The sequence below is a fragment of the Pan paniscus genome, chromosome 6 (genome assembly GCF_029289425.2).
Source record: "Pan paniscus chromosome 6, NHGRI_mPanPan1-v2.0_pri, whole genome shotgun sequence".
In the NCBI taxonomy this organism is placed as follows: domain Eukaryota; kingdom Metazoa; phylum Chordata; class Mammalia; order Primates; family Hominidae; genus Pan; species Pan paniscus.
Genome location: NC_073255.2, coordinates 52157639 through 52183313, shown reverse-complemented (window position 1 = coordinate 52183313; position 25675 = coordinate 52157639). Strand labels below are relative to the sequence as shown.

Sequence of the window (25675 nt, the reverse complement as noted above, 5' to 3'; positions counted from 1 at the left end):
AGCAATATAGTTAAGAGAGAAACCAAAACAAAACTAATGAGGACACAAAACTAATGTTAAGATTATGAACATTAAGACAAGGACATTAAGACATTTATTTTTACTATGTTTAATGTGTTCAAAAAGTTAAGTAGAGTCGTGGAACATATAAAAAGACCCAAACCAAACTTCACTGGAGAGAGAAACTCCAATGCCTGAAATGAAAAATAACCTAGATGGATTTAATATTTGGCTGATTTTGGATAAAATTACAAAAGCAATTCAATGAAGAATAGATAGTCTCAACAAATGGTAGTGGTACCATTGAATATCCATATTTAAAAAACTAAACTTTGTTGATATATATGCCTCACACCATGTGTAAAAATTAACTGAAAATGGATCATAGGCTTATGTTTATAGTTTCTTCCAAAACTATTACAGTTTTGGAAGAAAACAGAAAAACATGTTTTGTGACTGGATTAGGCAGATACTATTTTAGATACAACACCAAACACACTATTCCTAAAAGAACAAATTGATAAACTGGACTTAAATTACAAGATTTTGTTCTTCAAAAGATTCTTAAGTGAATATATGCACAGGCAACAGACTCAGAAGAAATATTTGCAAATCATATATATGATAAGGGACTTGCATCTAAAATATATAAAGAACTCTTACAACTGAGTGTTAAGAAAGCAAACAACCTAGTGAAAAAAAGGAAAAGGATTTGAACAAACATTTTACCAGAGAACACATAAAAATGCCTATTAATAAGCATACAAAAAGATGTTCAACATCATTAGTAATTAATAAAGTTGCAAATTAAAAACACAGTGTTATACCACTACGTCAGCACTAGAATGGCTAAAATTCAAAATGCCAACCATACCAAGTAGGGGCAGGATTGATGGTGGGGATGTGAAATGCTGCAAGTATTCTGGGAAGCAGCTTTGCATTTTCTTAAAAAGTTACATAGACACTTACCATATGGTCCAGCCATTCCATTCCTAGGTATTCACCCAAAAGAGGTGAAAGCATATGTCAATACAAAAAAAAAGTGTCTAAAAATATTCATTGCAGCTTTATATGTAGCAGCCCCATAGTGGCAACAACCCAAGTGTCCATCAACAGGTAAATGGACAGAGAAAATGTGATATGTCCATACAATGGAAAAGTACTCACCGTTGAAAAGCAATGAGCTATGTATATATTCTACAATGTGGCGGAATCTCAAAATAATTTCTTAAGTGAAAGTAGTCAGAGGAAAAAAAGAGTTTATACGAATGATTTTATTCATGTAGAATTTTAGGAAATGCACACTAAAGCAAAGTGACATAAACCAGATGAGCAGGAGAAGGGGCTGGAGGAAACTCTTGGAATGATGATGTAACTGTTAATTATCTCAATCATGATGATGGTTTCATGGACGTTTACATATGACAAACTGACCGAATTATTTACTTTAAGCATATCCAGTTTTTTGTATATTAGTTATACCTCAATATATAAAGGTGTGGTTTTTAAAGTTTCATGAAAAATTAAACATTTAAAGTTCACTTTTTCTCTACCAAGGTCTATTAGATAACAGGATAGTTGTGAATTTAGGCATAACTCCAGACATTTTGTGTGCTGATTAATATATTTTAAAAATCTGGGCCACGCGTGGTGGCTCACACCTGTAATCCCAGCACTTTGGGAGGCCGAGGCGGGCAGATCACGAGGTCAGGAGATCATAGCCATCCTTGCTAACATGGTGAAACCCCGTCTCTACTAAAAATACAAAAAGAAATTAGCCGGGTGTGGTGGCAGGTGCTGGTAGTCCCAGCTACTCGGGAGGCCGAGGCAGGAGAATGGCGTGAACGCGGGAGGCGGAGCTTGCAGTGAGTCAAGATCACGCCACTGCACTCCAGTCTGGGTGACAGAGCGAGACTCTGTCTCCAAAAAAAAAAAAAAAAAAATTCTATAAGGTTTCCTTAGGAAAAGAATTCGTGCTAAATAAAAATAGTAATTTTTAATTCATATTGAAATGACATGTGTGATCGAAAAAGTGCTTCACTTCACATATGTGGGGATACCATATAATTTTTAGAATGTTCATTCTGTCTTGGTAGAGATGGAGCTTGTTTACCTCATTGGAGTGAAGTGCATTCCATTTGTGAATTGATAGTGCACATTCTGTAGAGATCAATTTTTTTAAAAAAACCAGGATATTACATCCTGTATGTGGAGGTAATTTAGTTGAGTGGTCAGGGCTTTCCCTTGCTTTTTTGGATATAATTCCTCACTGGTCTGAATAATCCACAGACCAGTGCTCATTGGCACCTGGATTAATGAAAACCCCCTAGGTATTTCATCTTCAGAAATCACATATGCTGCTGATAATTCCTTTCAGAGTATTCTTAGTAAATGTCATTTTTATAAAGTGTGATTCTGGTATTCAGTTTTATTATTGGTTTTCATTTGAAGGGTAAAGAAGGTAGCCTTTTTTTCAGTATAATTAAAATAACACATATTTCAAGCATGTGAGGTGATAGTCCTGTGAGTTGTAGGGAAAACAGCATCATTTGGAAATCTCTAAATTTCAATACCCTCTCCAGGAAATGAATAATATGGACTTTTTTTTTCTACATTAATATTCTCTTATCAATCCTCATTAGTTTTGAAACAGAAAACAAAATGACCAGTATTTCTAATAATATTATTTTATTGACCATGGTAGATTTGTCCATTTCTTGAAGCCTGGTTTAAAAAAAGAAAAAATATAAAAGGTAAGATGTTTTAAATATCCAGAAATAATGCAGCTGCTGGGCAAGAAGCCAAACAGAAATTCCGTCAGAGGAATGTGCCTGGGCTCAGGCATGGGACACAAGCAGGTTTGCGTTCTGGCCCACCTGCGAGGGTGGCTTCTGCACCCCTCGGTGTGGCCTTTGAAGCAGCGGGGTTTGACCTGGAAAGCAGCAGCATGGGTTTGCACCCTCATAGTGCTCGATGTTGATGGCCCAGTTACCAGCTGGGGGGAGGGTAGGGACCAAAGGAAGGCAGAGGACACCTAGGCCGCCCGGCTGCCGCAGGGCCTGCACTTATGGTCTTTATTGGGAGAAGTCGCCTGCTGGTTTGCAGAGGAAAGGCCATGCCGATTCTAAAGTGAGGTGCAGCCTAGATCATGGAGTGGAGAGTATATTACAGGACATCAGCCTTTGTGGGGGATGGGGCTGGGAGGACCAGCCCAGGTGGCCCAATGTGCATCTCCTCACATGACCAGCTTGTGATAATGGGCTGGACACTATGGGGGACTGAATTAGGTCGCTTTATTTTTGGAAACAGTGATGGGTGAGAATAAACCCATGCTTGTGGGTGCAGGGCTGGCCGCCTCCTCCAGCCTATTACGGGCAGTGATGTCATGTTCAGTATGGCCATGGATGAGAGAAAGCCTCAAAGTCAACACTGTTTCTTGTGGAACATGCAAAAGCAGCAGAGATTATGACTTCTCCAGTCCTACAACCGAGGTCTCTCTGCTTCCTGTGTTCCCGCTACAGAACCACGAAGCTGCCCTGAGACGCTCACTCACGCTGTGGGGATGTCAGAGAGCCCCATCGGACCCAAATCCACGATGCTCCGGGCTGATGCGTCCTCGACGCCCTCCTTTCAGCAGGCTTTTGCTTCTTCCTGCACCATTTCCAGCAACGGCCCTGGGCAGAGGAGAGAGAGGTAAGAAGATGGATCTTTAAACTTGGCACAAGTTCCCCTTAAAGACCCAGAATGCTGAGAGGTGTGTGGGACCAGCGGGGGCTTGCTCTTCAGAGAAGCTGAAGCTAGACCAGGCAGGGATTGGCCTGAAGATGGGGCGGGGCAGGGGACCAGGGCTGTGTGCACGACACTGCTACCGCCGGGGACAGGTGTATGTGGTGACATATGAGAAAATATAGGGACATACAGGAAATACAGGAAAAATCAGTCTTAGAGGGCTTCTGGTTTACAGAAAGACCTGGGGGTGGGAGAGGGTGGGTATTAACAGGGAAAAATGGCCTATTTCTGCTTCACAAAGATACTACCCCTGAGGAAATTCATACGTGAGACCATTCCACTTGCTCAGAGTAGGAATAAGTTTCTTTATGCTTTGTTGCATGAACACGTAGCTCCCTATTTAACTTTTTAAATTCTACCTCTGTTCTCCTTAAAATAAAAGAGGAGCCCTCATTTAAGGACATTACACATAGACTCTGTACCCATGAGTGTTCCACTGCTAGTGAAATACGTGTGTCACGTGGTGTGGTTTTAGCTGTCTTTCCGTACTCGTAAGTGGTTGGTAATTTCCAGTAGTCTTTGTGGTATCCGTTAATCAACTGGTTCATCTAGCAAGCATGGATTGAGGACTGATGGTGTATCTGGCAGATAAAAGAGATGGGGCAGAGGGATCATGCTGCGAGGAGGAGGGGACCCACAGTGAACCAACGGCCCGGCTGCGGGGGATGAATGTGGGTGGCATCCCTGCCTAGTGCTGTGGGACAAGACGGGAGGGCATTTCTACTCCCGAGGGCACACGTGTATGTGGCCACAGGTGCTGGCTAAGGGCTAGGAAAAGGCTTCCCAGTGGGTGCACAGCTGAGCTGCGTCTTAAAGGAAGAAAGGGCCTTGACCCGGTGAAGATGCAGGAGGGAAGGCGCAGGGGCCGAGGGAGCAGCATCTGCGCATGTGGAGGCCTTCATGGGGCGGCTCCCCTGGGTGCCCTCTTGCGGGCTGCAGCATCCAGGCATGAAATGGGGGCTTGAAAGGCAGGCAGCGTGAGCTCAGAGAGGGCCTTAGTGTACATATTTTGGAAAATACCTCCTGTGCTGCCTGGAGGGCCTCAGCACCCACTTCCCCATCCCTGTCTTCCCGTGTGGGTGACGCTTGCTGGTCTTCAGGTGTCTCTTTGTACCTTACATGCTGTCTTGGTCGGCTTGTCTTTTGAACAGCTCCTCTTCTGCAGAACGCCAGTGGGTGGAGAGCAGCCCCAAGCCCACGGTTTCCCTGCTGGGGAGCGGCCGGCCCACCGGAAGTCCCCTCAGCGCTGAGTTCTCCGGTACCAGGAAGGACTCCCCAGTGCTGTCCTGCTTCCCGCCGTCAGAGCTCCAGGCTCCTTTCCACAGCCATGAGCTGTCCCTAGCAGAGCCACCGGACTCCCTGGCGCCTCCCAGCAGCCAGGCCTTCCTGGGCTTCGGCACCGCCCCAGTGGGAAGTGGCCTTCCGCCCGAGGAGGACCTGGGGGCCTTGCTGGCCAATTCTCATGGAGCGTCACCGACCCCCAGCATCCCGCTGACAGCGACAGGGGCTGCCGACAATGGCTTCCTGTCCCACAACTTTCTCATGGTGGCGCCTGGACACAGCAGCCACCACAGTCCAGGCCTGCAGGGCCAGGGTGTGACCCTGCCCGGGCAGCCGCCCCTCCCTGAGAAGAAGCGGGCCTCGGAGGGGGATCGTTCTTTGGGCTCAGTCTCTCCCTCCTCCAGTGGCTTCTCCAGCCCGCACAGCGGGAGCACCATCAGTATCCCCTTCCCAAATGTCCTTCCCGACTTTTCCAAGGCTTCAGAAGCGGCCTCACCTCTGCCAGGTAGGTGTGTTTCCAGCTGGTTGGAAGGGCCCCTCTGTCCATTCACTCGGGAAGGGAAGGGTTCAGACCTGCAGCTGAGCTGGCATATCTCTAGTGCTGGGCTGGGCACCTGGAGAGAAAATCCAGAGCCGTTGGGGTACTTTTCCATTTTCCTCGTCCAAAACCAAGCACTGGCTCAGGCTTTTCATTCACTCTTCTTGGCTTCTGTGTTTGGCCACCTTGGATTCCTTCCAGTTGTAGAAAGTGCAGACATTTGCAGTGGTTCTACTTTCCATTTCACTTGGGAACATGGCTTTTTGTAAATAACAAATTCCTTGTCAAATTAAATTAATTCATCCAAAACGTCATTATGAAATATTTCAAGTGTATAAGAAGCAATGTGGTCTATGGGTTGAACAACACCAACCTTACCCTCTCTTTCCTCACTACCTTCCTATGTATTCTTAAAATGTATTGCAAAGGCTCAATCCAAGCATCCTGTTGTTCTGTTTTGTGTTATAAAACAGTCACTGCCTCCTCCAACTCAGTCATTTCAAAGGCAGGGTTCCCTTTCCTTAGAACATCGCTCGCTTGCTTGCCCTTGGCATGGGATTTGGACTTCTGGGATCACAGCAGATGAGAGGTTGCAAGAAGAAAAGTGCCCATCATGGTCACTGTTTTTAAATTTTGCTTTACAGATAGTCCAGGTGATAAACTTGTGATCGTGAAATTTGTTCAAGACACTTCCAAGTTCTGGTACAAGGCGGATATTTCAAGAGAACAAGGTATGTGGGGAGGGTGAGGGCCTCCTTGGGCATCTGCCCTAGTGCCCGCTTCGCTGCCTTGTGTGAAGATGGGCCCTGCGGTGGGAACATCGGGCAGCCGTGGCCTTCGTATGGATTGAGTTTGAGCAGGGCCCACACATTATTCCATGCCTCCTGGGGACATGCTACAACCTTTAAGTTTTTATAGGGGAAAACTCACTACTAATGAGGGAGTTGGTGAGGAATGGGCCCCAGCCATGAGCATTCCAGTGTGTAGGGTGTAATTTCTGGCTGCTTGCACCAGCCACTGGCTTGCCAGTGATGCCAGCCCACAACTGCTGACTGTGAGGAGGAGACACACTCTCCTGCATCTCCATGAAACCAGAGAGGACAGGGTGAGGAAGCAGGAGAGACACCCTCCTCTGAGAAGTCAGGGACACTGTGTGTTCGTGAACACCTACATAAGCACTTAATAATGAGACCCGGTTGTGGACTTAACCGCATGCCTCACACACAAACCAGGCAGAGCATCTCTCTGCTTGGTACAATGTCAGGCTTTTTTTTTTTTTTTTTTTTAATTTGAAATCATTAATACTACTTTTTGAGCAATGAATATTTGAATATTTTGAGCATTACTTTTTACCAGAGCATGAATAGAAGAGATGTGGGAGAGGAAGGCTAGCAAGCTCTTCTGGGCAGCCCTGCTTGGAGACAGCCCCTGGGCAATGAGGAGAATTCATAAGGTGCTTCCCTCGGCTGTGGGATGGCCTTTCTCCCTGGATGCTGTGTCTCAGCTGAGCGTACCTTCCTCTGGATACCTCATTTTGGCAGTGCATAGAGTTTGTTGCTTCTGGGATATACCTCGGAAGAGATGGTGTGTGACTGGCAAGGCAGGGCAGGGCCATGCCTCCAGTGCCTGGAAGACGGAGTCAGGATTCCTAGGAACCAAAGTGAATCCCGGTGGCCACCTGGTGGAGGCTGGAGTGAAAGAGGGAATGGGTTGGTTTAAAGCGGTGAGAAATGACAAGCTGCCCGCAGTCAGCAGGAGACCCACTTGGCTCCTCTGTGCCTCTTTATCTCAACTTCAGAAGAAAATCAAGCTCTCTCCTTATGAAGATGCCTCAGGAATGCCTAGAAATGAATAGTTGAGTGGCAGAAAAATAGCTCTGTCCAGCTCTCCACTGAAATTCTGCTATTCAGTTATGTAGATGATAGAAATGGTAAGAATGTGCATCTCTTATGATCTCAAAGAAGCGATTGTCATTTTAAGTGGAAGAGAGAGAAAAAAAAGCCCGTGGCCTGGAAAGACCTTCATTTCCCTGAATTGGCCTTTGTGAAACACTGCTCACCATGGCCGAGGGCCTCTCTGCGGCCGGATGCTGTGTGCCTGTTGCCACCACCCAGGCCCTGCTTGTGTCTCAAGAATCCCGATGACTGTGGCCCCCAGTGCCTCGGCACCTCCTCCAGCTGGCCAAACTGAGAGGTGCCTATCCAGCACCTAACAGATTCTGCACAGACCCTTCCACTCTATTGGTGCTGTCTTCTAGGGCAGGGCGATGTGTGGGGCTGGATGCCCCCTTCTCTCATTGTGCAATGTCATTGTAGCAGGGGGGATCTGAAACAGACAGATTTGGGTTGGAGTGCACTGCTGGCTTCCTCGGCAGGGTAGCAAGGTTCGAGCCTGCCGCGGGGGTTTGCTGAGAGCAGTGCCATGTGGAGGGTACCTGCCCTTGCTGGCGCCTGGTAGATGCAGGATAAGTGGATGTGGATGTGCAGTACGTGTAGGGGCTGCTGTTGGCATGTGCTTGATCTTCAGCACACATTGTAGAAGGTTTGCTGGGAGGACCCCATCTCAGGATGGCCAACATGTGCATCGAGTGTTGGTTTTTCCAGCTGAGCTCTAAAAGGATAACCTTCATTTTCTACATATTTTATATAGAAGAGACCTGTGCAGACGAACCTTCTACTGCCTGTGTCAGAGTCTCCAAACAGCAGAAGGCTGCCCTTGGGTGTCATTTATTTGGATTTTAACTGTCAGATGTGCCTTTTTCTAGAAAAGCTACAATGACATTTCAGGGTGATGCAGGAGGAAAAAAAACACCCAGATAACCTCTTTGGGAGTGCAATTTGTCACATACTTAATTCCTTGAGGTTTCCTAAAGCTAACATAAAAATACCTCAGGAGGAAAAGAGGACCTTAAAGTAAAATCAAAATTAAGTACTACTGTCCCAGTTGTACTTCTGGGGTGTTGCTTCTCCAGATGCTTCTCCAGATGCAGGGCGCGACAGTGTGAGAAGGTGCGAGGAGACTCACTTGCCTCCCCTCCCCTCATCCCTGTCTCCAGGTGAGGAATGCGATGCCAGTGCCAGGGTGGAGCACGCAGCTGCTGTGTGCAGTGTGCGGACGCTCGTTTTTCCAACTTCAGCACACCAGGCTCCTCAGCCTACTTCTGTTTGGAAAAACAGCCGGTCTAAAATTCTCCTCTTACTCCCATTGCCTGTGCAGGAGAGCACAGCCCCCTTGCACCCCTGCAGCCTGGCAGCTGGGGCTTCCCTCCTGGCATGGGGAGAACTGGTTGGAGCAAAGCCCGTGTTCCCTCCACTGCCATCCACAGGTGCCCAAAGTCTCAGTCCCGTGAGGCTTCTACACTTTATTTACCACAGAGAAGTAGAACCATGACTTACAAAAAGAAAAGCTCTGAGGTATATCACAGTTGAAACAAAATGTAAGTGATCTTTTGTCCTACTTAGAGAAAACAAAAAAGTAGGCCCGGCGCAGTGACTCACTCCTATAATCCCAGCACTTAGGGAAGCTGAGGTGGGAGGATCACTTGAGCCCAGGAGTTTAAGGCCAGCCTGGGCAACATAGTGAGACCCAGTGTCTACCAAAAATTTTTAAAAATTAGCTGGTGTGGTGGTGTACACTTGTAGTCCCAGCTACTCAGGAAGCTGAGGTGGGAGGATCACTTGGGCCCAGGAGGTTGAGGCTGCAGTGAGCTATGATTGTGTCACTGTACTTCAGTCTGGGCAACAGAATGAGAGAGCCTATCTCAAAAAAATAAAAATTAAAAACTGAAAAAATGTCATGCACGTTCAGCCCCCAAGTTTATAGACTATGCTGTGAGAAAACGTGCACCAGAATTCAGGGTTTATTCCCAGGGCCTGTGCCCTGCCCCAGGAGGCCCCCCACCCAGCCCTGGGTCCCTTGCATGGGCGGCTGCAGGCCTGGCTGGAGCTACCAGCAGTCTCGGGCATGCACGGTGAGCCTGCCTGTGTTTTCCTGCCCATCCTTCCCACTGCGTGCTGTTTAGAAGCTCCTGCTTCATCCCCAGGGGCATGTTGAGCTCCTCCCCGTGCCCTCATCCTGTGCACAGGGCCACGGTGCAGACATTGAAAAATGTGTAAAAGAAACCATTCGTTTCATCCTATGGCCAGACAGATGCCTTGGCTGTGGGTCCGGGCAGGCCTGGGGGCATGTGAGGGGCCTCTGTGGGAGTGCGCCGTGGAGGTATTTACTGAGGCATGCCGGGGGCATCCCAGCACTTATTGGTTCATGTTCTGCGCCCTGATCGCTTCCAGGCAGAGCCTTTGGCATTCCAGAAAGGCAGCATTTCCATGGCTGTAATTATGTATAACTTTATACTCTAAATCCCCAGTTTTCCCTTTTTTAAAATAAAGAGTAAATGTCTAGAAAAGAAATTCTGAGATGTAGTCTAGTTATCAGGGAACACTCTGGCTTGTCTGGGCAGTATCGAGTTGAGGTTACTATTACCCTAACCCACTCCCTCTTCTTGGAAATGCCAGATTTTGGCCATGAAGGAGAGAGATTTTTTGAAGCAACGATTATGATTAGTTGAATGCCTACCAGCCTCACCAGGGAAGCTGGGTGACCCACTGTGCGAGGCCCTGGGTTGGCGGGCACATGGGGAATGTGTCCTCAGCCCCATCCAGGCTGGGCCCATTTGGCCACATCAGCCATGGAGCCACGGGATAGGGGGCCACCTGCAGGCCAGGTTTTTGTTACTTCCTTGGTGAATCTTGGAATTTGTATTAAATTTTCAGTAACATTTTGGGTATGCCCTTTCTATCATCAGAAAGTGTAATTAGAAACTTCTTTCCTGGCCAGGCGCAGTGGCTCACGCCTGTAATCCCAGCACTTTGGGAGGCTGAGGCGGGTGGATCACAAGGTCAGGAGATCAAGACCATCCTGGCTAACATGGTGAAACCCCATCTCTACTAAAAATACAAAAAATTAACCAAACGTGGTGGCACGCGCCTGTAGTCCCAGCTACTCCGGAGGCTGAGGCAGGAGAATCGCTTGAACCCAGGAAGTGGAGGTTGCAGTGAGCCGAGACCATGCCACTGCACTCTAGCCTGGGCAACAGAGCGAGACTCCATCTCAAAAAAAAAAAAAAAAACAAAAAAAAAAACTTCTTTCCTTTTATGCTGTTGAAAGAGTTCATGTTCTCATGTTCTAAAATCTTTAAGAAAAATGCCACAGGGGGCAGTGTCCAAGCAGAGGCAGGGTGTGCTGTGACAGCCTCCCTCCCACTGCCTGTTTCTCCCCTTTGTGTATATTTGGATCTGGTCTTGTTTCTTACTCAGCGTGAGCCTTGGTTTCCTGGGCTGTCAGGTGGGGACCATCATTTGGACATCACAGGTGTTGTGGGATTAACAGAAATCCTGTGTTCTTCCATGGGCAGCCCACAGGACAGTGCCCGGCACCTCAGTCTAGCTAAAGAGAGGGATGTTCCTGTCCTTTCTGCCTCCTCAACAGGCAGGCCCACCCATGAAACATACACGACACCACAGAGACCTCCCTGAAGGTCCCTCAACTGCATGGACATGTAGTTCTTCCAGCCAAGCAGAGGGATCCCGGCCAGGTCCCCACTGATCCAGTTTGCAAAAAGAGTAAGGGGAAGAGGACCTACCCAAGGTTATGAGTGGGCATAGACCTTTGTCCACCCGGCAGACGTTCTTGTCTTTCTCCTCCCTTTCTCCAGCCATCGCTATGTTGAAGGACAAGGAGCCGGGCTCATTCATTGTTCGAGACAGCCATTCCTTCCGAGGGGCCTATGGCCTGGCCATGAAGGTGGCCACACCCCCACCTTCAGTCCTGCAGCTGAACAAGAAAGGTAAGGTTACTGCTCCCTATTGATCTGTTCAGCTCATCCACAGAGAAACTCTGTTGGTTTATTTTTAGGCTAATAAAATAAAAGATGACTTTAACAATACTCACAAATTTTATTCTTAGTATTTATTTTTTCAGGTATATTTTACAAAGTTTTCACCTTATTTAAGAAAGAACATTAATTTGTTAATTTTATTTTCTATTGTTTTGAATAGGTAATCCATTTCATTGTTCAAAAATTAGAACCATAGGATAAGGCATCCACTAAGCCCTTTTTGCTTCCATTTCGGCTCTACCCCCCTCACCACCCTGTCACCTCCCCTGGGCAACCATCTGGAGTAGATTCGTGTGTGTCTTTTCACTGGTTACCTGTCCAAATGCAGGCAAACACATTTTTTATATGAAAACTTGCATACTGTGAGTACTATTCTTGTATCTATACCCAGTAGGGCATTTTTAGATGGATTAAAAGTGATACTAGAATAAGCCTAGACTCATGAGATGATCTCTAATGCAGGTAAAGGACTATGCCTGCCTGAATCCTTTTTGCATTAAAAATCATGGCAAAAACCATAATGACTTTTGCACCAACCTGTAATAGAAGCATTTCTATTCCTTTGGGTATAATACCCAGTAATGGGATTGCTGGGTCCTATGGTATTACTGCCTCTAGGTCTTTGAGGAATCACCACGCTGTCTTCCACAATGGCTGAACTATTTTACACTCTCACCAACAGTGCAAAAGCATTCCTTTTTCTCTACAACCTCACCAGCATCCACCAATCATATTTCTAAGATTGCTTGTAGCTGTTCTCTTTGGAAGTTCTGGCTTTCTATCTTATGAAAATCCTACAGCCAATTGATCCATTCTATTGTTGGTGGACACTTGATTTTCGGTTTATTCTTTTTTTTTTTCTCCCCCTGCCCTTTTTGCCCCATTATACTCATCTTTGTGTGCTACCATGCCGCAGACTAGACTAAGGAAAGGGAAGCTATTCTTTCACTCTGTCTGTCTCCCCAAATGGAAATTGTGGACTGAGGGGACATTGCAGGTCGTTGGTTCCCAGTAAGGACAGCTTGATTCACTAGGAGTGGGGAAATCAGAAGCAGCTCGGATTTTAAACTCCCTGTGTTTATAGAAAAGTGAGACACCCACCTGGTTCACTCATGCTCTGTGCCTAATACCTGAGAGAATTTTTCCAAATCCTTGGATGAAACCTCTCCTTCATGCTTCCTGGAGAAAATCGCCTTGGAGTTACACCCTGTGGAATGTATGATTTGGCTGCCAGGAGGTCCAGCCTCAGGCAGGGCTGTAGCGTTTCCGGGAAACATAGATGGGTTCATTTTGGCACAGGTAATGGTGTGAGAGTGGAAGGGGTGGGGAGTGAGGCTGGGAAAGACCCGGGGCTCAGTCAAAGCTCAGCCCCGAAGCCTGTGGCTACTGACTGTCCTGAAGCGAAGTAGAGAGAAGGCGTTGTGTAGGGGAGAAAGGACAGATAATTCTTGAAAAGTAGGATCTTCTAGCATCCAGAATTCCAGCATAAGAAGCCCAACACGATGCTATTTCTGAGTGGAGATAAGGGCTTTGTAGCTGGAGAGCTGAATTAGACCTGATTGTTGAGGACTGAAACTGAATAATGATGATGGCAGGAAAGAGGGTCGCAGGACCAAGAGCATCTGGCGAGTCTGCAGAGATGAGAGATTATTGGGAGAGCAGGAATGATGGATGATTTTGGTTGGCTCCTTCGTTTCCATGTAAAGTTTTAAAGCAAGGACAAATAACATTTCTGCATGCATTATCTTTTTGGAATCTAGATGAGAGTATATAACTGTTTTTACCTCTGTGCGTGCATCCTGCCTCTCTGACAGACTTTGGACTCAATCTTAAGATGAAAGGAACAAAATAGGGGATATTAGAATAGCAGACTTGAGGAAACCCAGTGTTGTTGGTGGCCTCTGGGTGAAATCTTATCTGGCTGCTGTGTCTTCATCTTGTCCCTGGATTTGACATTCAGATTTCACAATCCAAGGATAAATTTGAGCAAAGAGTTTACCAGGTCATAAAGAGCCACAACCATTCACCATACCACCTCCAGTAAACTGGAGATGGGACAGCTAGGGATGTTCTGGATGCTGTTCTCCAGAGAGCCCTGGCCAGAAGGACTTCCCACTGAGCCATTTCTCACAAGTGGAATCCAGACCCACGCTTGGTGTCCCCTTCAGTTTGGAAGCCAGGCGTCATTTTCTTCCCACAACTGAATGTCAATATGTTCTTATCCCACTTTAATTCAACACAGCCTTTTATGGAATCTGATCATTTCCTTTTCTGCAAGCTTTACTGCCCTTGTGAAATGCTGACACAGTGATATTTGTCATGTTTATAAACATCTTTTGGAAGCCTACTGTGGGCAAGGCACTGGGGATCAAGCCCAACTCCAGTGGATCTTGCTGCCAGGAGGTTTCCAACACCAGAAATATTAGAAGTTTAGGCAGACATGCCCCAATGGAGGGTGATGAAGGAAGCACTGGATCCCAGAAATACAGCACACTGTGAAGGTCTGTTGGACTCATTAGCATAGGGCAGTGACTTCTTGTTCTTTTGGTTGTGCTGTTTGTACTTTTCCACTCTCAGATAGTTTTGCCTTTCAGTGGCCTTTTATGATGTGTTTTCTCTTTGGACTCATGGGCTGGCCTAAAGCAGATGCACTGTTTACTATTAATAGCAATGTGGTAGAGTGCTGCTCCCGTGCAGCTGAGTGCTTGCTTTCTGGAAGGTTTTAAAGATCCAGGCTCCTGGTTAAATCCCACCCAGAAGACTGACCTCCTTCCAGCTCTTTTCAGCGATTCATTATAGGTATCATTTTGTGTCTGAGCCTTTCTCACCTCTCCTCTTTGGGAGGGGATTCAGCTGGAGATTCATGATCCTCTTTCTTAGCTGCAAGCTCATTCCCTTCGTTGGGGATTCTTGCACAATGTTTGAGGGCCTCTCCCAAGGGACCTCTCCAGCCCCCACACTGTCATTGCAAGGGTTCCCGCCCTGTATCTGGCCTAGCCTGTGCTCATCCAGCTGTCCTGCAGCCCGGCTACCATTCCTAGGACGAAGATGGTTCTTGGCAGCCTCTTTTGCAGTGGCTGGACTCGTATTCAGAGAAGAGCCTTTTCAACTGTAGCTCCTGGCTTTTATGTTCTCTCTATTGAATTCTCCCATGCTCCCATTTTCAAAAAATTCTTCTTTCTTTAAATTTCTTGCCACAGCTGGAGATTTGGCCAATGAACTCGTCCGGCACTTTTTGATCGAGTGTACCCCGAAGGGAGTGCGGTTGAAAGGGTGCTCGAATGAACCATATTTCGGTGAGTTGCTTGAGAGGTTGCTGTCAATGTTCTGAACTCATGAGGCCTGGATTCCCTCTGCTCACCAACCTGAGATTTGGGACCATCACTCTTATGGTGGTTTACTCATATTTCAGTCCCCAGTTCTGAAATCCTGCTGATCTGCATTATTATCTTTAAGATAAACTAGATTTGAAGTTGTTCTTAAAAGCTCTGTCAAAACCAAACAAATGAAAAGCACCATATCAGACGTGGGAATTACAGACGTCAATAAGATTCTATCCTAGTTGGCAGGCAGGTAAGTCCTGAGAAGGTTGGAGCTCCAGCGTGACCCTATCCCACAGCACAAGGAACAACATAGAGCTCCCAACAGAGCACCCTCCCTTCCCTGCAAATTGGGAGCCTTCCCTACCTCACGAGCTTGTTGGAAAGATGACTTGAGCAATCCACACAAAGCACAGTGCAGCCTTAGGCATCATTGTTATTAGAGCTTTGTTAAGAAGCATTGTGCAGGGGTAATATATATGGTTAAAGTTGGAGTTGGCTTGATGTCAACCCTCCTGATTCAAGATCCAACAAACTGTATGCTTTAGTCTTTATATAATTTGGTAATGATGTGTCTATGATAAGAATGATCAACAGTTCCATTTACTTACCTCTCAACTATCTTGTGGAACTTTATACTTCTTTGAAGTTTTATACAAAGCTGCACACTAATCTAACATACCAGTTGCTAAAAAGATAAGGGCTCAGCCTTTGCATCCGTTTCATTCCAGCTGATAAATTGGCTGAGTACACAACATCTACAGCAGTTGTTGACTCTTGTTTGCTGTCTGTCCACTTTGCAGGGAGCCTGACGGCCTTGGTGTGCCAGCATTCCATCACGCCCTTGGCCTTGCCGTGCAAGCTGCTTATCCCAGAGAGAGGTAAGGGGTCCTCAGTGCTAGTCAGGCTCTGTGTAGATTGTCTGCAGTCAAGGCCGCCGGTTTTAGAGATCCATGAAGATCCACTGAGAAAAATAATAAGACTGGAAGTTTTTTCGTATTCTCTTGGTTGAACCCAAGAAAAGGCCAATGAGTTCATCCAAATTAAGGAGAGAAGAGGAGATTCTACTTCACTGACAGCTCCCAGATAGCTTTACATCATGGATTTTGATGAAAGATTTCTATAGAGCAAAGATTCTGTAGTTTAACAATATAAAACCCTCAGACAAAGAAGGCTTCAGGGTCATTGACATTTAATTTTTACGTTTCTACAGAATGGGCAAAATGTTGATGTTGTTGAACTTAGATGATGGATGCACTGTTCTTTTTACTTTTATGTTTGTTAAACAATATCCATAATGAAATTAAATAACACCCACAGCATGTCAGGGCGATGTGACCGTATGTCCCACTTTCCTAAGCAGTCACAACTTCACATAAAAATGGTCTAACTTAATATATAGGTAAATGTGATTTACTTTTCAAAGTGTCATTGTTCATATGACTAATTCGGTGATTAGAAAAATATTTTGTTAGGCCTTGTCATCTCTACTTTTATTCAGAATGTGATCGTGGTTTCTGTTGGCCAAATTATTGTCCCAAAGAGAAACTCTTGACTCTGCAAAACCATTGCATGTCACCATCTGGGAATTCTGTCATCAAATTGTCTAACTTTGTCATGAGGATTCTTGGTCAGGAGCAGGACTCATTTCTGTATTTTCTTGCCCCTTCCTACAGATCCATTGGAGGAAATAGCAGAAAGTTCTCCCCAGACGGCAGCCAATTCAGCAGCTGAGCTGTTGAAGCAGGGGGCAGGTCAGTAAATGCAGCTCCATTTCTACATCTGGTGACTGGGGAGAAAAAGGACTCACTGACACAACTTCCTTTTGCACTTTCAGTATTCAGGTTTCCTTTCTTTTCTGTGAGCCTTGAAGGAGGTTTCCTTTTATAGAAGCTTGCACAGAGCTGGGTGGGGTGCAGTTGTTGGGACATCAGCAAGGCCTTCATGGGCCGGTCTAACTCGAGCAAGACTAAATTCAGTGGAATAAATGTCAAGCCCTGGATTTAGTTTGGGGGAAAATATAGTAAGACAGGATGTGGGTGATCTGTCTCGGCAACTGTAAATGTAAAAATGTTCCAGAGACATGACTCAACAAGTCACTTGACATGAGTCAATGATTTGACCCACACTGCCAGCAACCCCAGTGAGACATACAACACCCAAGAACCAGCTCGCCAGACAGAGCAGGTCACTTAAAAAAAAATTATTCATAGAGTTTCTTTTTTAGAGCAGTGACAGATTCACAGCAAAATGGAGAAGAAGGTACAGAGATACACCATATACACGCATAGCCTCCCCGCTGTCAACATCCCCCAGCAAAGTGATGCACATGTTATGGTTGATGAACCTGCATTAACACAGCCTTGTCACCTGAGTCCCTAGTTTAGGGACTTGATATTTAGGTTCACCTTGATGTCATGCATTCTACAGGTATGGACAAATGCATAATGACAGGTAATCACCGTTACAGTATCATAGTGAATAGTTTTATTGCCCTAAAAATCCTCTGTGCCCTTTCTGTTCGTTCTCCCTCCCCCACCAACCCCAAGCAACCACTCATATTTTTATTGTCTCCATATTTTCAACTTTTCCAGTATTGTCATATAGTTGAAACCATACAGTTCATAGCCTTTTGAGGTTGGCTCCTTTCACTTAGTAATATGCATTTAAGTTTCCTCTATGTGTTTTTATGGCTTGATAGCTCATTTTTTTTTTAGCAGCAAATATTTCCTTGTCTGGGTGTACCAGTTTAGTAACCCATTCACCTACTAAAGGACATTGTGGGTGCTTTCAGGTTTTGGCAGTAATGAATAACACTGCTCTAAACACCCATGTGCAGGTTTTTGAGTGGATATAAGTTTTCAACTCCTGTGTGTAGATACCAAGGAGCGCATTCCTGGATTGTATGGTAAGAGTGTGTTTGGTTTTATAAGGTACAGGCAAACTGTCTTCCAATGTGGCTGTCCCATTTTGCATTCCCACTAGCAATGAATGTGAGTTCTTGTTGCCCCACATCCTCTCCAGAATTTGGTGTTGCCAGTGTTCTGGAATGTGGCCTTTCTAATAGTAGCGTAGTGGTATCTCATTGTTTCTGATGAATTATGATGTGTAGCACCTTTTCATATGCTTATTTACCATCTGTATATCTTCTTTGGTGAGGTGTCCATAAAGGCCTTTGGCTTGTTTGTTTAATTGGGTTTTGTTTTCTTATTGTTAAAATTTTGGGACCGGGCGCGGTGGCTCATGCCTGTAATCCCAGCACTTTGGGAGGCCGAGGCGGGCGGATCACGAGGTCAGGAGATCGAGACCATCCTGGCTAACATGGTGAAACCCCGTCTCTACTAAAAAAAATACAAAAAATTAGCCGGGCGTAGTGGCGGGCGCCTGTAGTCCCAGCTACTCGGGAGGCTGAGGCAGGAGAATGCCATGAACCCGGGAGGCGGAGCTTGCAGTGAGCCGAGATCGCGCCACTGCGCTCCAGCCTGGGCGACAGAGCCAGACTCCATCTCAAAAAAAAAAAAAAAAAAAAAAAAAAAATTGGGGGAATTCTTGGTGTATTTTAGACACTAGTCCTTTACCTGATAGGCCTTTTGAAAATATTTTCTTCCATTTCATGGCTTGCCTTTTCATTCTTCTACAGAGCAGAAGTTTTTAATTTTAATAAAATCCAGCTTATTGATTTCCTGTTTTATGGATTGTGACTTTGGTATTGTATCTTAAAAGTCACCACCAAACCCAAGGCCAGCTAGATTTTATAGTTTCAAATTTTACCTTTAAGTCTGTGATCCGTTTTAAGTTAATTTTTGTGAAGGAGGTAAGGTCTGTGTCTTGATTCATTTTTTATTTTTTTGCCTACAGATGTACAGTTGCTTCTGTACCACCAGTTGAAAAATCTGTCTTTTCACAGTTGTATTGCCTTTGCTCTTTTGTCTAAGATCAGTTAACTATATTCATGTGGGTCTACTTTCGAGTTCTTTAATTGACCTATTTGTTCTTTCACCAATATCACATTTTCTTGATTGCTTTAGCTTTATAGTAATCCTGGAAGTCAAATAATGTCAGTCCTCCAACTTTGCTCTTCTCTTTCAATATTGTGTTTGCTATTTTTGATCTTTTGCCTTTCTGTATTAACTGTAGAATCACTTTGTTAATATCCACAAAATAAGTTGCTGGGATTTTTATTGAGATTGCATTGAATCTATAGATGAAATTAGGAAGAACTGACATCTTGGCAAAAGTTGAGTCCTGCTGTCCATGAATATGGAATATCTCTCCATTTATTTAGTTTTTTGTATCTTTCATCAAAGTTTAATAGTGTTCCTCATATAGATCTTGTCTATAGTTTGTTAGATTTATATGTAAGTAGTTTTTGGGAGGTGCTACTGTAAATGGTATTGTGTATTTAATTTCAAATTTTACTTGTTTATTGCTGGTCTGTAGGAAAGCAGTTGACCATTTGTACATTAACCTTGTATCCAGCATCTTTCTGTAATCGCTTACTAGTTCCAGGCCAGGTTACTTTTGCAGCATTAGATGCAGTCATAGTGGCCCCAGTTTAAGAAGGTTGTAAACAAACCACACACCATAGGGCTCTTGTGGTTCTGTGGCCATGAGGGAGGGACACAGCTAGAGAGGACAGTGGGGACTGCTGACTTTCAAACCTTGACTTTCAAAACCGTTTTAAGTTTTTCATGCAAGGTAGGTGTTTATTGTCAGAAATGTTGGGGAGGGAATTTCTGAGTCTGGTAGAAAATTGGACTAGAAATACCTCCATTCTGTACCTCATATCTGCAGAGTAGTTTACAGGTGTAACTCCACAATGAAGTTGTATGAAATGTATAGGCATTTTCTTATTTCCTCTACAATTTGTATTATTCTTCTATGTAGCTTTTCCCTGTAAAATTATACATCACTGTGTCTGTTACCAAGCTAAAGTAAAATTACTCTGTTTTGAATGGAATTTTGTAGTGTTTAAGTTATTTTAGACTCTCCTTATAGGATAAGTTATCTGTGGCCAAAACAAAGGTGAAAATAGCTTGCCCCAAATTGCAAGTGTGCTAAAACTCGAAGCTCCAAAATGAAAAATGTAGCTGTGGTCATGGGTTTCCGGCCATGTTCTGCTACTCAGGATTTTGATCTCTGGCAAATCACTTAGCCATGCGGACCTGAGGTTTGTATCTGGTCAGTGGGGATAATAATATTTCCACACATAGCAGTTGAAAAGATTAAATGAATAGGACATTGAAAATGCCTTGGGAGCATTTTTCTGGCCCAAGAGGAATGGCCTTTCCTGGGAAGCCGGCCTCACCCTTTCCCTTGTGAGGGACCTGGGCTGGTCCTGGGCCACAGCCCCTAAATCTGTTTTAGGGGGTCCCTGGAGCCCGTCATGGTTCTTAGCTTTCTGCTGTTAAAGTAACAGTGGACCCTGTCTGTGGGTCCCAGTGAAGTGCCCAGAAGGATGCAGGAATTTACTGTAGACCTATCTGATGAGCAGCTCACTCACTCTCAACTGAGGAGACAGGGCTACAAAACCAGCTCCACTCTGATGGATTTATTTGTTTCAGTTGCACCTTTTAAAAATGTATTTGAAATTTTGAAAACCTTTAATTAGTGGTTTTAAAATCACAACTTATGCATTGGCAGTGTTCAAGAAAGCGCAGAAGAACGGTGATAGCAACAGGCACAGAGCACTTGTCCTGCCCAGCTTATTGTCTCCTCCCCTTCACCCACAGGGCGTGTGGGTGTAGTGTCCTGTCATCCCATGTCATAGACAGAGGACCCAAGTTGGCAGCTCTGGCTCCTGAATGGCAGATCTAGGCCTGGCGTTCAGCTCCCACATCCAGCTGTGCCCATATTGTCTCAGGGACACAGCCCTGCCCATTCAGCCCTATGTGGTAGCACCAGGGCACACGCAATTTCACTTTTCTCCTTAAGCTTCTTACTTATCCTGCATTCACCCAGTAAGTGTGGAATTAATAAATGAATTGAATGAATTTAGTTGATCATAACAGTGCATCCTAATAGCACTTGTTTTTAGATATTAAAACTTTCTCTTCTATCCTGACTTATCATTTTTAAGTGCACTTCCATCTTTTAAAATTACGTATGAAATGTATCAATAACTCCAAATGTTTTTTAAGGGTGGGTCTTCTTAGAGTCAAGACTTCATTCAGAACTTGGAGTTTGTATCTGATCATCTGAGTTGGGCATTTATATATGAAGCTTAAATTATGACTGCCTTGAGCTTCTTTCCTTTAAAAATCTCATTTCTAAAACACATTGAGAGCTGCGAATGTCTGCTGTCCATTACATTAACCGCGATTCCAAGCCACGGAACCAGGACAGCAGATCTGTCACCAGAGGAGTGAGGCTGTCACAGTGACCACCCCTCAGCTAGTGTCATCTTCACCTGGAGGATTGGCTGCAGGTGTTTAGAATCAGTGCAGAACAACCATTGTAGCAAGACGGTGGAATTATTGCAATCTCTGATGACCTCCAGCAATTTAGTGAGTTTTCTTTCCTAAACTGAACTTCATCTGTTGTCCTAATTCACTTAGAGTCCTAGACTCCTGGATGTGCAATGTTCTTTGAGATGATCATGTCCAATTTCCCCGTTATAAAGATTCAGGAAGCTGAAACTCAGAAATATTAGCAGACAACTCACAAAGATGGGAATAAACTTGTAATGCTCTCCAGTTTAATCCCTTTTTTAAAATATTAAGGCCATTATGCCTTTGTTCCAATCTCTAAAACAATTTCTATTTGTGTTTTAAGCCTCGGTTCTTAATTGTTTCTTGTTGAAGCAGAGGAATATAATATAATCCTGAAAAGAAAGACTTACTTCTTTTCAGTAGCCTTCTAATAGATTTCCCAGAAATGTTGCAGTTGCATTTTTTAGCATATGGTAGGTATACTTTTTTTTTTTAATGGAGTCTTATATGTTCTTTAAGTTTTAAAAATGGAAAATAAAAGAAAAGGAAAAATGAACTACTCATAGATCGGTTGCCCCTATGCAGCCCCTGAATATTGGGAGGAAGAGTGGACAGCAGGTAAAGTGTTCTCCAGCCCAAAGACCACTCCTGATGTCAAGCAGATCCAATCCTATGCTGCCTTTTTCCTTGTACTTGGGGTCATGCTGCCTGTACGATTCTTTTCTCTTCTCTTAGCATAATAAGTTTACCCATGGTTTTTACAAACATAATGCAGGTCTCATTTTTTTCATGGCTACACAATAGTCCATCATATAATTCACCTCCTTATGGATGTTCATTTACCATGTTTCTAATTTTTAATACCACAGACAATGCTTAGAGGACCATCTTTCTGCATTATTTATTTTTTCTGAAATCTGGATTGTTGCCTTAGGACAAATTCCCACATGTGGGCCTCAGACTTTTGTTCTGTGTTATCAAGTCCCTTTCCCAGAGTAGCCTAGCAATTGACAGAACTCCATGCCATGGGTCTGGTGGGTGCCTTCCTGGTAACTCTTACTGGGCACTGAATCTTCACCTCTGGCCAAGAGCACCTGTCAAGTGGCATTGGATGGTCTTGGGTCAGGTGCAGTTGGACAATCATAGGCAGGCGCAGGCATGCCTGTTCTCTGCTGGAGAGAGGCTTTGGGGCACTTGGTGTCAGTTGGTTGATGTGTGCTCCGTAGAACAGCCTCCCTAGTGGCAGCATTTTCTTCTCTGCTTTAAGGAATGATGACATAGCTCCTGCATTTGGGGAGAGAGATTCCCCAAACAGCAGATTGCTACCAAACTCTAGCCAGCAAGACTGCTCCTCATCAGAAAGCCATCTGTGACTCCTTCAAGAGAGCATGGGTCTGGGTTGTGGCAGCTGTGGTTCTGTGTGAACTGATTGAGATTGTGCCAATTTTGTGGAATTTTCCTAGTAGTTAAGTCAAAATTTTCCCTTTTTTCTCTCTTTCATAACTGCATGATCAGCATGACAGTAATGCTAATAAAATCAAAGGCGGACTGTCCCTCTCGTGAAGTCTGTTTTGAATTCTCCAGGCTCCCTCGCAGCTCCTGTCTGATGCACACATGCTTTTCATTTTCCCGTTCTAATCATAGCAGACATGGTTTTTATTCTGCTTTCACTGCTGATTGCTGCTGACGTCTTTCCATGCTGCCATGTGATTTTCCTGGTTACCACTTGCTGGTTGCTTGGTATTGCACCGAGGGAGCTAATTTCACCCCTCTCTCATTTCTAATGTGTTTCTGGTTTTTCCCACTGTAATGAATATGTGGCACAAATGTCTTTCCCTTGAAGGTTAGCTATCCCATGTGGTTACAGAATATTTCCTTTCTCAATCTCCTCAGAAGCGGGACCACTAGGTTACTTCTAGGCATTTCATATCCACCTGATAAATATCGCCAAGTATACTAGTCGGCTCTCATGATGCTAATACAGCCATATCTGAGACTGGGTAATTTATAAAGAAGAAGAGGTTTAATGGACTCACAGTTTCACATGGCTGGGGAGGCCTCATGATCATGGTAGAAGGCAAAGGAAGAGCAAAGGCACATCTTACATGGTGGCAGGCAAGAGAGTATGTGCAGGGGAACTACCCTTTATAAAATCATCAGATCTCGTGAGACTTACTCACTATTACGAGAACAGCATGGGAAAAACCCACCCCCATGATTCAATTACCTCCCACCAGGTTGCTCCCACCACACATGGGAATTATGGGAGCTACAATTCAAGATGAGATTTGGGTGGGGACAGAGCCAAACCATATCACCAAGTGATCATCAAAAATAGTGGGCTCAATTCCTCAGAGTGTCTTCAGCTATAAACACTATGGCCTTTGCTGTGGATAGAAAGGATGGTCTAGCAACTCACAAGTCACTCTGCACTGTGACACCCAGGGACATCCTAGCCCATCTGTGGGCTTGTGTGTCAATGCACCCTGTGGCACACCTGTCAGACCACCTGCCAGCGCACCTTCCAGTGCACCTGCCAACACATCTGCCAGAACGTCTACCAACATACCTGCCAAACCACCTGCCAACACATCTGTCTGTGCACCTGCCAACACACCTGCCAATAGGCATGGCCCTTGCTGGTTCTGAAAAGTCAGACTTAAAGGCAAAGAGAAAATGGAGCTGCTTCCCAGGGCTGCCTACCCCAGGAGGACACGGCCGAGGGAGACAACACTACCCAGCGCGTACCGTGCATCCGAGTGCTGAGATGTGTTGCTGTAGACTGTGGGAAAACACTCTTTCTCTGTTAAGTGAAACTTTAGAGGCCTTTAACCACGGAATTAAGACACCCACATGCTCACATAGAGGGACATGTATACAGTAGACAAGGGGCAAGTGAGTGAGGGCAGTTCTGTTCCTCAGGAGGAAGCCTACTCAGCCTTTGGGCAGGAGAGGCCCTGGTTTACTTCAGTGAATGAGCTTCAGGCTAAGGCTGGATGTCTTGGAACACCTCAATTTCACCCATGCCCCAAAGTCACACGTGCACTTATGCTTGAACTGCAGGGTCACAGGCTAGAAGGGAAAGAAGGGTTGTTATGGAGCCCAGTTGTTTTTCTTCTCCCAAGAGGAGATGGTCAGGGACAAGACCCACAGCTCTCCCTTGGCAGCATGGGGAGCCAGGACACAGGCGAGGCCGGGCCACTTTTGGCTTTTTCCAGCCTGTTCTCTGAGCTCACTGCAAGCCATTCCTTCTCTTGGCAACCAGGATTTGAGGACACATGCTTCCCTCATGGTTGTTTCTCAAGGGCCTCTGGGCTCCTTACCTATAACAGTAGTTGGGTTTCGTATTAATGTGACTGTTGTCCATACCCACCCTGAGACCAGAGAAGGTGCCTTGGGCTCCACCTGGGACACGAGGGTTTAATACTGCTGCAGGGCGAATAGAAAGCTCCCTCTGGCTGGTGGGAAGGCAAAGCCACACCAGGCGGGTCTGCTTTGCTCTAGTAACTCGCTTATTCTCTGCCTTGACATGGGAGTAAGTGCATCCTTGGAGCACTCACTGTTCATGTTTTCAGAATTAGGGGCAAAGGCCATCTGCCTTACATGCACCCAGCATAGGCCACATGCGCAAGTTGTTCATAAACCCAGTCTGCACATCAGCAACTGCCTGTGTGTTAACAGGACACACCTGTCCCAATAGTTGCAACTAACATGTGTCTCCCTTGGTGTCTTCCAGCCTGCAACGTGTGGTACTTGAACTCTGTGGAGATGGAGTCCCTCACCGGCCACCAGGCGATCCAGAAGGCCCTGAGCATCACCCTGGTCCAGGAGCCTCCACCTGTGTCCACAGTTGTGCACTTCAAGGTGTCAGCCCAGGGCATCACCCTGACAGACAATCAGAGGAAGTGAGTGCCTAGAGGGAGGCAGGAGCCGTCCAGCAGGGGCGGGGCTGTCACCTTCCTCTTGTTCTTCCCTAGTGTGAGTAGTCATCCAGGTAAATCATTAGCCGTCTTTGAGGTCATGAGTCACCCAGGGTCTGTCTAGGCATTTTTCTGTCATTAAATACGTCCTGGGAACCACATAGGAACTCTTAGCATTTGTTTGGAAGGCTATTTTTCTTAGAAATCAGTAAAATAAAATAAAAAAAGACGTTTGGTGTTTTAAAATTACACACATACACACATAATTGCGAATGCAAAACATCTTTTAACTCAGTTCCTTAAAAACACTCTGATACTATGATCAGAGTCCAATGATCTTGGAACCTATTGTTTTAACAGAGGGTCATTTCCTTTCAGGTGAGCGTATGACCTAGACATGTACTATTTCCGTTGGCCAATTTCAAATGACTTACGCCTGAGCTGTTACTGAGCCAGTTATGCTGGAGCAGATGTTCTCCATGTGGATCTTTACTGAATGC

The 25675-nt window shown here is 45.2% G+C and overlaps 1 protein-coding gene across 4 annotated transcripts in view; it reads left to right on the top strand.

Moving 5' to 3' along the window:
- The window catches only part of TNS3 (tensin 3), a 307731-nt gene that overhangs the window by 274041 nt on the left and 8015 nt on the right, over window positions 1-25675 (top strand). For all 4 annotated transcript variants that reach the window (XM_008975482.5, XM_034964064.2, XM_034964063.4 and 1 more), the window contains 8 exons: window positions 3522-3693; window positions 4941-5575; window positions 6253-6339; window positions 11322-11453; window positions 14705-14800; window positions 15628-15705; window positions 16501-16578; window positions 24992-25160. In XM_008975482.5, the coding sequence (XP_008973730.3) occupies window positions 3522-3693; window positions 4941-5575; window positions 6253-6339; window positions 11322-11453; window positions 14705-14800; window positions 15628-15705; window positions 16501-16578; window positions 24992-25160 (1447 nt within the window). The remainder of the gene's footprint in view (window positions 1-3521; window positions 3694-4940; window positions 5576-6252; window positions 6340-11321; window positions 11454-14704; window positions 14801-15627; window positions 15706-16500; window positions 16579-24991; window positions 25161-25675) is intronic.